General features: G+C 43.7%; 1 protein-coding gene across 1 annotated transcript; it reads left to right on the top strand.

Annotated features, from left to right (window-relative positions):
* LOC110429594 (extensin-like) lies at positions 8,513–11,231 on the top strand. Its single transcript, XM_021445745.1, has 5 exons — positions 8,513–8,902; positions 9,892–10,047; positions 10,131–10,361; positions 10,452–10,748; positions 10,951–11,231. Exons 2-4 carry the CDS (start codon positions 9,913–9,915, stop codon positions 10,746–10,748), a joined length of 663 nt encoding a protein of 220 aa, XP_021301420.1. The 5' UTR covers positions 8,513–8,902; positions 9,892–9,912; the 3' UTR covers positions 10,951–11,231.

Genomic DNA, 11,231 nt, shown 5'->3' on the forward strand with positions numbered 1-11,231 from the left:
TATTGCTGTTGATTTTTGGATTGTTATATATATATATATATATATATATATATATATATATATATATATATGCTTTATTGATTAAATGAAAAAGCAAAAAAAAAAAAAATCAAAGTGGCTTCTTCGAGTGCACAAGCCTTGGCTCTCGGGGAAGAAGGTACCTTCCCCGAGTGCCTGGAAAGTGGCTCTCGGGAAAGAGGCTGTCTTCCCCTAGTGTTTGGGCTGTAGCTCTCGGGGAAGAGGGTCTCTTCCCCGAGTGCCTGGACCGCGGCTCTCGGGGAAGAGGGTGTCTTCCCCGAGTGTTGCACTCGGGGAAGATGTTTTTTTTAAACAAGTAAACGGCGCCGGCTACCACCAACGGCGTCAACTCTTCCCCTAGTGTTAGGACGGCTCTCGGGAAAGCCTTCTCCGAGCGTATGATTTTTGGCTCTCGAGGAAGACGCCTTTCCCGTGAAGAGATACACCGGGCAGTCTTCCCCGAGTGTTGCACTCGGGAAAGGCTTCCCCGAGTGCAACTAAGCCTTCCCCGAGTGCATTTGACACTAGGGGAAGCCAGTGCCTCCCGTAGTGGCTGGATACACTTCGCTGACATCTGCGAGTCCATCCAACCAAATTCTTGGTGAAGGTTGCCCTGGCTCACACCGAATTCTTTGGCAACCTACCTTTTGCAAAGTCACGTCGTGATAGGTAGATCAGCAACATCTCCGAATCCATCCACCCAAATTCTCTTTTTCTAAATGGAAAGATTTAAAAATAAAGAAGCCATGAGACTTGCTGATTAGCAAGCATGTTTGTTTTGATATTTGTGAGAAAATTTAGACCCACTTGACCAGGTCAGGTGCTACTTTTTTCCTTTTCATAAATCACAGTACTGACGCAAAAGTAAAGGAAAATGTTCTGGTTGCATGATCTCCACAGAAGTTCGATATTAGAATTGACTGTACAATTACTGCTTGACTAAATTTCAAGTCATGGTTGATTACTCACACGCGGTGGTAATGAGATCATCATTAAATAAAGATTGTACCTCAATGTGACTTGTAGAGGTCTCTCTAGCCTGTGTATATGTGTATAAAGCACTAGACAAGGTATCACAAGCGAGTTGCATTTCATTTCTAGCTCTTGTTTCTCTAGTGATGTTCCTATGGTAATTGTGTATAGGAGTAGGAAGCATCAGGAACACTTGCATTACTTTTTGCAGCTCTTATCTGACAAGAGCATGTGTTGTGCTTGAGCTTAAAAAATCTCTGGTCTGGCTGCAGCTCTCCAGTTACCTGTATTTAGTCAAGGAACATCTATGTTGAGTTCTGCTCTATGCCATAGCATCTGCTTGTGCTGGCTCCCGCATGCCCATCATGGTGGCCATGGCACGTCGTCACCAGCTCCAGCTGTCCAGTACTGGATGTGTCTCTATATGGTAAGTGTCTAGAGGAGCAGCGGGATTGAATTTAGATCATAAATCCTCATGCTCTATATTTTGGGTCCATTAGCAACAGGGCAGCATGCATAACGCTTTTTGCTACAGCAGACAGACTTGGAATCGTCAGGAAGATTCCTATCTCGAGTATATGTGCATTAATCAATAAATAATGGCTCCCTTTGGGACACTAGTGTCCAAGTGAATTTGCCTTTGTAGTAGCTCCAGGCCTCTGCGTTATGCAAAGTATTATGACCTTAAGTTTTCTGTGACCAACTGTAAAGATGTATGGACTCGTGATTTGTTGTGGATATCTATAAATAATGTTCAATCACATCATATAAAAGGGCGATGTGGGATAGCACCCATAGCACCACACTGATGCAAGCTTAGACTATGAAACTCTCTTTTGTTCCTTTGGGTCCAAGGGAGATCTACACTTAGTACAAACAGACTTGGGAGGCGTCAGGAACACTTCTGTCACAAGTACTACCACCCTAAATGGATGAACAGGGGCCCTTGTTACTACATGGTCGCGATGGTTAGGAAGCTGCTCTTATTGTTAAAGAGAGGCAATGGATTGCGTTTGTTTGGTGTAGGTATCTGCTGATGGCAATTAATTGGAATGAAACTTGATACAAAATTCAATCACATTATGTTGCCTCTTCACTGTCTAGATGCTCCTCAGTTTTCATTGGCCAGCCACGAGTGCAAGAAAGGCCGGGATACAAAATCTTGATATCGAAACATGTGGCTTTTGAGTCTATAACTTTTCAATAATTGTTATGAAGAGGGTGTTTGGCAAGATTTAGTTGCTTGAAGACAAATATTTCTGAAACAATACCTTCAGCCAAGTACGTAAAAATGCAGGAGACTCACATTTTTACCCAAGCCTCATGGGGGTCAAGGACTTCCAGAGGTTTTTAATTGAGATTGATGTCTATTTTAGCTTTTGTGAAGAGATAACGCAGGGTCAAAACCTACTCTCAATGCCGACGTGGAGTTTGTGCATTGCTTGCTAGGTGTGGCTCCGTTGGTTGTCAGTGAACATATGGCACATTCATACATGTCATTTCACTGAAGGACATAATGCAATCCAATATACGTACAACACCTATATGTATATTTCCATTGTACCTTTCTTTGTCTTCCTATATATATCAGCTCATGCTCTACAAAGTAGGTCCTGACGACGATGATGATCGATATGAGCGATGTCTTCGGTGGCTTGAAGTGTTAGACCGAGCGTAGATATGAGCGAGAGCTCATTTTGCCGACAATGATGATCGAGGACATGTTATAGACTAGGTGTCCCCGATGATGGACACATATTCGGTGTTCTCATTAACTAATGGCCATAAATACTACGCGATATTTACTATATTGAAGTCGAATCCTTTTTCCCCAGTCTAATTAGCTCCCGCGTGCCTATATTTGGAACACCGGTGGAGTTTGCGCAACCACATCCTCATGGTTATTATGTTATTATATAATAGAAGCCCACGTGACTAATAGTAATTGCTACATCCAAATTAAAGGCAATAATTAATACCATGCCTATCCACCTGCTAGTGTATCTGTATGTAGATAAAAGTGAATGTGTGAAGCTGAATACTGGCTCAATAGCTATTTCTTCAAGTTGGATGTTATAGTAGTCGAGTCAGAAGATCATAGACTTGGGAAGCATCAGGAGACACCTGTGAAGGCTGGCACGGCCCAAGAATCCTATCCAGAACTCATCAACTTCCACTGGCGAACAGCTATGGGTACAGGTATAGCTGCCCGGCAATGCCACAGTACCTGCAGGCATACTACTACTCAGTGCCGTAGCAGCACCCGCATGACAACATTACATGTTTAGTGACGAGAACCCCAATGCCTACTCGGTGATGTGAGGCGAGAGGCAAAGGTGTAAAATCAGATGGGTTAAGGAAGGGGATGCTGGAACCAAGCTTTTTCATGTAACTTCAACCATCAAACACAGGAATTGATAAAGCTCCTGGCCCGGATGGATTCAACAATAAATTGATCAAGAAATGTTGGCATTTCAGCGAACAAGAATTCTATGAACTGTGTTTTGCCTTTCAAAACAACTCAGTCTGTCTCCAGAGCATAAGTAATTCTTTCATAACTTTAGTCCCTAAAATTGATGGTGCACAGCCATTGGGAGATTCTAGACCAATTTCATTTCTTAACTGCTCTATTAAGCTCATCACAAAGCTTGTAGCTAATAAGTTGCATGGTGTGATCCTTAAACTAGTACACCAAAATCAATATGTCTTCATCAGGGCAAGGACCATCCAAGACTACATAGCATGGTCCTTTGGAAACCTTCAATCTGTGTCACCATTCAAAAAAGAAAATTGTGGTTCTAAAGCTAGATTTTGAAAAAGCTCTTGATAAAATAGAACATAAGGTGATCTTGGAAGTAATGGCTCATAAGGGTTTTGGTACAAAATGGAGGTCATGGATTGAATCCATTCTCAACTTTGGTACATCTGTTGTATTATTAAATGGAGTCCCAGGCAAAACTTTCACTGCAAGAGAGGTGTAAGTAGGGCAAGCGGATCCTCTGTCTCCACTACCTTTTGTTTTAGCGAGCGGCAGGGACGGAGGGAGCATGAGTGACATAGAGCAAAATCCACTGTCCAGCACACGACACTTGTGAAATCAATGGCCAGAAAAACGGTTGCTGGATTCGCCCAAATCAACATGTCGTCCATTAGCGATCTTGTTTATTTTTCTAATATGATTGATGCATGTGTGATCTATTAGAGGTGTGTGTGGTACCTTTGTATGTACATTAACTGAAAGGAATTTACTTATCTTTTACCAATGGTACATATTCATAAGTGCTGAAGCTTGATGGCTGTGTTATCTCTTCAAGAAGGAAATACTAACAACATGGTACGTTTGGGGTGTGTGTGTGTGTGTGTGTGTGTGTACTGCACCCTACTACACGCAGGACTGAACACAAGATAGGTCAAGATTTTCTACTCAATATGTAGATTCATAGCCAAGATAGTGGTACCAAACTAATATATATCTATTAGTAGAGATAAACAACCGCCTTGATTCTTGGTTAAATTTCGACCTCTAAATATCATGATCAAAGTTTCACAATGTTCACCAATGCAACCTGATGATTTATAAATATACATAAGTAAGAGTAAGTCAAGTGCAGTCCATAATCTGAAGAAAAAAGACCAAGAGGCCAACTGAAGCACAATTTACACTCCACGATTACTCAACCCTGACCTGGGCATATGACTGGAGTGAACAACAATGGACTCCAGATAGTCCAATCCTAAGCCAATGTTATGCTTTGGGCCCCATTACATCGAATGCCTACGTGAGCTAAGATCAAACACAATTGTACACTATACACAGAGAACTTCTATCTTCAAATGAGTCAGGCAGCTAGCTAGACCATTTAGGTGGTGGCGCGGGTACTTCTAGTCACATCAGAATGTGCATGGCAGCTTTAGCCTGCATATTCTGATTTCCATCCATTCTCACCATCAAATGTACTATGATACTAGCATTCTTTTCTCAGGGCCACCCATTCCTATTCATATGATGAACTACTGTTCCCAGAGGAATCTGTTTGGAACAATTAAATCACCTATATATATGTTGGTTGTGCTGGGTCAGCCATATATATAGCACAAACCCACCAAAGGCCCGCATGCCAATACAGCTACTGCTTTTATCTGCTGAAATTGTTGAAGCAGATTCAAGCAAATGACGGTTACACCCCAGCTCTGAAAGTACTGGTTGAAATTCTATTACTGAAAAAAAAAATCCCACATCCATTTCACCCGCCATGCCGCCTGATGTCCCAGACGTCCAGATTGAAGACGTGTCCACCGGCTTTGACCCCCTACCCATGGGCCTGTGCAGGACGATCCAGGCATCCACATTGCATTGATGCCTTCATTGAGTAATATTGGAATTGAGTTTTGAGTTGGAGACTTATGGCATTTAATTTTTAACTATAATATTTAGCCTGATACCCTTGGTCATAGGAGATGAAGCCCGAGTCGTTTGCTTCATCTAAAAAGAAAGAGGTGATCCTCAAGTTTAGATATGATGTAACTTTGGTGTGATATACACCAAGAACATGTGACTCACTTGGTAGAAAAGAAAATGTACATATAGTTGGTAAAAAAAATACCTTGCTTACTTAGTTCACTGTAACTATCATTCAGAACATTTTCAGCCATCCCTGATAATCCAATAGAGGGCACTGGAACATATATACATGTAAAAGGACCCTTGAATTGTGCATTTAGATGGGCGTCACTAATTGACCGATTCTGCATTACCAACAGCCTCTAGAATTATACAATTTGAGGAGCGGGGCATAATGTGGTCTGCCCCTAGAATTGGTGGCATTTTTCAAGGGTGGTCGATGGAAAGCCCCTAAATTGTATTTTTTTAGGAACAGATTGTAAGGTTGCACGTCCACAGAAATCTTCCAACAAAAATATTTAAGGTAAGCTTTTGCTGTAACCATCACCAAAATGTATGTAGTGCCATAGTAGGATGGTAATGATGGGCCACCTGAAGCTTAGGCCATAGGTTTGAATTCTCAAGAGTGCATGCACGTATGACTTGTAACTTACACCAACTGTATTTCTTGTATCTGAAATCTCGTCACCACGCATATATATATATATATATATATATATATATACAATTTATTTTTATTATTTATTTTATTTTAAAAAAGTATGTCTGGGGTGGTCTGTATAAAGTAACTCCTAATGCGTTGGGTATTACACTGTAGACCTTGATTAGAAATACTCAAAGCCGAAATACTCAAAAATGGACTGGCTTGTATCTGTAGGTTTTGGTTTTAGTAAGAAATTTAATATTTTATTGTAAGCTGAATTTGGTAAGAAATACTTAAAGCCAAAATATTGAATTACATGAATCAATTAAAGGAACTAGTTTACTTTAGAAGTGTTGGTCTAACGAAATAAGCATTGTCAAAATGGATCTGGCCAACTAAACCAAGCAAGTAACGGTACACAAAGCAATATAAGAGATGGCTGGTACAACAGAATCCTCCTAGTTTGGATTGGTAACTGTTAGCTTATTATCCAAGCTAGCTGCCTTTTGTTATTCCGCAAACTGTCTAGACCAGGCTGCCAAAATTGATCTGGCAACTAAACCAATCAAGTAACTGTCTAGAACAAGCTGCGCGACTCGTTTGCCGGCATGTCAATCCACTAGAATATCCCAGGAAGTCTATTTCCTCGGTACCACCCATTCACACATGAGACGAGATTACAAGGCCATGGCATGTGGTGAAGATATCAGTAGCAGCTATGAGAGAGAGAGAGAGAGAGAGAGAGAGAGAGAGAGAGAGAGAGCTATGGCTGGTCAGTAGTTCGAAATGCCTAGCTAGAGCAAAAACTAGGAGAGGCAGATGAGGGAGAGGTCACTGCGTCTTATGCTCAGGCTTGGGTTATATATATGGTTATCACGTGATGACTCAGGTCAGTGGAATGCATGCTTGGGTGGTCGGAGTGATGTGTATATATATATATCTAGTCCTCGATTCAAGAATTACAAGTATAGGACACACACTACAGGAATCTGGATGTTCGCCGACAGCCCAGGCGTTTGCCGACAGCCAGGATCTGGGCTGTCGGCGAACCAACTGTTTGCCGACAGCCGAAGACCACTGTCGGCAAAGTCCACGGTTTGCCGACAGCCACTGTTGGCTGTCGGCAAACTACGCTCTTTGCCGACAGCCACTCGATGCTGTCGGCAAACCTTTTTTTTTTTTTTGAATTGTGACTTCAAAATTTTTTTGTTGCCTAGACACATTGTTTACAATCACAAGTTTGAATTTGGGCCTTTTTAGAAATATTTACCTATATTTTGCTAATTTTTTTCCTTTACTTGAATTTTCCCGCATTTTTCAAATTTGAATTGCAGGTACATGAAATAATGAAACTTTGGCCTTCGAAATATGATATTCATGGTGGGGAATGTGTTTTAAGGCCGTGTACCAAAGCTCACCAAAAGTTTCAAGTCCTTGTACACGTAACACGACCATCCAGGAGTGGCAAATGTGTTTTTTAATTATATAAAATCCAAATGAAGTTGAAAAATCACGAAACTTGACGGGGTGTCGTGTTAACGCATGTGAAGGCTATGAAAAAAAATTGAAAAAGTTTGGAGCAAGTTGCGGCGTAACATGCTTAAAACCTAGACATCTCCACACATCTCACTTGTGATCACATGTGGAGTTGTGTGTCTTTTGAGCATTTAACGTCGCAACTTGCTCCAATTTTTTTTAAATTTTTTCCATAGCCTCCACATGCTATAACACGACACCCCATTAATTTTCGTGATTTTTCAACTTCGATTGGATTTTATATAATTAAAAAACACTTTTACCAATCTTGGATGGTCGTGTTAGGTGGACAAGGACTTGAAACTTTTGGGTGAGCTCTGGGACACGACCTTAAAACACACTCCCCATCATGAATATCATTTTTTCAAGGCCAAAGTTTCACTATTTCATGCACCTGCAGTTCAAACTTAAAAAATGCGGGAAAATTGTAGTGAGCGAAAAGAATTAAGAAAACATAGCTAAATAACTCAAAACAGCCCCAAATTTTGAATTTGAGATTTAATTGTGTTACCTAGGGCCCAGAAAAAAAATAGATTATTGAGTGGAAAAATCAATTTAAAGAAATTAATTAATGAAATATAGCAAAAAAAGTCAAAAAATCACTAAACTTTTTGAGGTGTCATGTTGTCACATGTGGACCCTATAGAAAAAATTTGAGAAAGTTTGGAGCAGTTACAGTATCAGATGGACAAAAACCAGACATTTACAATATAATCGCATGCAAATAAATTAGAGAAAAAAAGTTCTTTGCCGACTGCCCTAGATCCAGGCAGTCGGCAAAGGATATTCGTTATTAAAATATTCCGAACCTTTGCCGACTGCCTTGCCAAGTGGCAGTCGGCAAAGGAGACTTGTCCGCACCCGCGCCTAAAACGAAGGAGCTAGCGCTGCCAGCACCCGCGCCTCCTCCCCTGTCAAGATGGGGGTGGTGTGGTTCGGCCCACCGGTTCAGCAAACCGGCCCAAAAAGAAGATTCTATTGGGGTTCGACCCACTCCTGCCTCCCGTCCGTGTGGCGGCGGCGCCCTAGCTTCGCCGCTCCTTGCCTTGAGCCGCGCCGTCGGAACTCCACCTCTCCTTGCCTTGAGTCGCGCCGCTGGAAGCCTGGAACCCGACGTCGAGCTCCGCCGCTCCTTGCCTTGAGCCGCGCCGTCGGAACTCCACCTCTCCTTGCCTTGAGCCGCGCCGCTGGAAGCCTGGAACCCGACATCGAGCTCCGCCGCTCCTTGCCTTGAGGCCGGTGACATCGGCCAAGAAGAAGCATCCCCAGCCCCACGACATCGGCCGAGAAGCATCCCCAGTCTGCCACCCTGCATTTAACGCCCGCAGCAGGTATGTGCGCGCTCTTGCTCTGTTCGTTTCCATTTCGACTGAGCTTGGGATCCATAGCTCGGGGTTGTCGTCGTACTTGTGTGCCGCGCCGCCCAGGTGCGATCTCTCTGCTCTGGGGTGCAAGTGCGACAGTGTTGCTGCGCAGTTCTCTGCATCTGGAAACCTGTAGTTGCGTTTAGACTATTCATTCAAGGGGCCTTGCCACTGGAATTTCAGTCGTAGTTAGTCGCCACCCGAGTGGTAGGACTGGAGTGATTTCAGTGACTTGGGGTAAATGGTGATCCAAAAAGTTCTTGCTTTGTTCACTCCGTGCCAAAGAAAACATTCTCCTAGCAATCAGTGCTCTGTTACTTACGCTGGAGTTATTGACTTTTGAGAACTGAAGTTTCAGATATCACTCTGAACTTATTACCAAACAATCCTTTATGGAATTCTGAAAAAATTTGAGGATTTCATGTTTTGTACAGGTAGTTACTCAGAATGTGTAGTTCTAGTGAAGTTTCAGATATCACTCTGAACTTATTACCAAACAATCCTTTATGGAATTCTGTAAAAAATTGAGGATTTCATGTTTTGTACAGGTAGTCACTCAGAATGTGTAGTTCTAGTAATTTTAAAGGAATAGAGTGTAAGCTCCTCTACAACATCTAGACTAGTTCTGTGCTTGCATGATTGCACTGGTTGAGAGTTTCCTTTTCTCTGGTTTTTATTCACTGAGGATATGTTAGTAGTATAATCTGACTTGCAATCTTTGCACTAGTTACAGTTAGTACACAACTAGTATGTGAACTCAGGTTCAGAGGAGCTTGAAAATCGAGTTAAAATGAATCCATGCTCTGTAGGGCAGATTTTTATTTGATGAACTTGTTAGTAGCAGAATATACTTATTAATAAAGTTTGAATTAGCAGCTGTTTATACTGTAATAATAATAATAAAGTATGACAAGCTCTCTGAAAAAAGTTTATCTATCCATGTTACATTTGAGCAGGTCAGATTATACTACTACTGGATGGCCAACAGCGCCATCGACCCGACCACTACTCCCACGCTGAGAGAGATTCGAAAATCCAACTCCAGCAGCTCCTCCGGCATCCCCATAGCGCCACGACAGCCGAGCACCACCCAGATGTACACGCAGATGGAGGTAAGTGTGGTTCCATTCGTCGTTCACACACGATCCACCTTCGCTTCACATACCATCAACCATGTGCGGGTGTAATATTGCAGGCTAGGATGGAGGAGCTGGAGGCCAACCAGGCGGCCCAGGACTTGGCCCACAAGGCGCAGCTGGCGGCGGTGGAGGCGGCCCACCAGGCGCACCTGGCGGCACTGACGGAGCACCACCAGCGTCAGATGGCGGACCTGGCGAGCTTCCTCCGGACCCAGCACCAGCAGGATCTTCCTCCCTCGCTCTTTGCTCCACCACCAGTCCCAGTGCCTGCTCCTGTTCAGCGTCCGGTGAGTATAATACTAATTGCCTCACTTGCTTTAGCTTGTGCGGCCATCCTGCAGGTACATTACTAATTACCTCACTTGTCCTTTGTGCAGGCTCCGTCGGCGGGTTCGAACCCGACTCCCAGCCCTCCACTGGGTGCCAGCCCTACACAGCAAGGCTGGCCAGGGTACCCGACCTACCCGACCTACCCCACGCAGCCGTTCACGTGGGGGCCTCCTCCTCCACAGTCGCAGGGCTACTCCTCGTGGCCGGGGGCGCAGACGCAGCAGGGGCCTAGCGCAGGACTATGGCGCTACGACGCCGCGCCGTCAGGGTGGACTCAGGCACCACCACAGGCAGGGTGGGGTTCGTGGGGCGATGGGACCCCTGGGGACGGCGCCACGAGCTAGGTACGTTTGCCTCCCTTAACTACTTGTTGGCCTTCGTGCCGCGATGGTTGTCGGCCTTCGTGCCGCTGTGGTTATCGGCCTTCGTGCCGTGGTCGTTGTTGGCCTTCGTGCCATGTTTTTTGCAGGTCTTGGAACCTCCCCGTGCAGGGGAGGTGCTGCCGAATTTTTGAGTGGATACTAATCTTTTTCTCTCCTTTTGTAGGAGGACCTGTGGGGGGTACTCGGTGACGAGCAAAGTACCTTTGCCTCCATCTTCTCGACTAGGACGCATGTTAGACCCTTTTGCCCTCATGTTGGACTTGTAGGACTTGTTGGACATGTATGTTGGACATGTATGCACTTGTTACGCGACGTTATGTGTATTTCGGACATGTATCGATGGATTTGATGATCATGTGTGGATTCATGTTGAGATCGAATCCGATGATGAAATGCGGTTTATATGCTATATTGTTATTATAAACGTGATCTGTGGTATATATA

This window comes from Sorghum bicolor, chromosome 8 (genome assembly GCF_000003195.3).
Source record: "Sorghum bicolor cultivar BTx623 chromosome 8, Sorghum_bicolor_NCBIv3, whole genome shotgun sequence".
NCBI lineage: Eukaryota > Viridiplantae > Streptophyta > Magnoliopsida > Poales > Poaceae > Sorghum > Sorghum bicolor.

Excerpts from the sequence above, each read along its gene's own strand:
- LOC110429594 (XM_021445745.1), top strand. The coding sequence starts at position 9,913 with ATGGCCAACAGCGCCATCGACCCGACCACTACTCCCACGCTGAGAGAG. Across the intron at positions 10,048-10,130 it reads AGATGTACACGCAGATGGAG|GCTAGGATGGAGGAGCTGGA; the intron begins GTAAGTGTGGTT and ends GTAATATTGCAG. Across the intron at positions 10,362-10,451 it reads CTGCTCCTGTTCAGCGTCCG|GCTCCGTCGGCGGGTTCGAA; the intron begins GTGAGTATAATA and ends TCCTTTGTGCAG.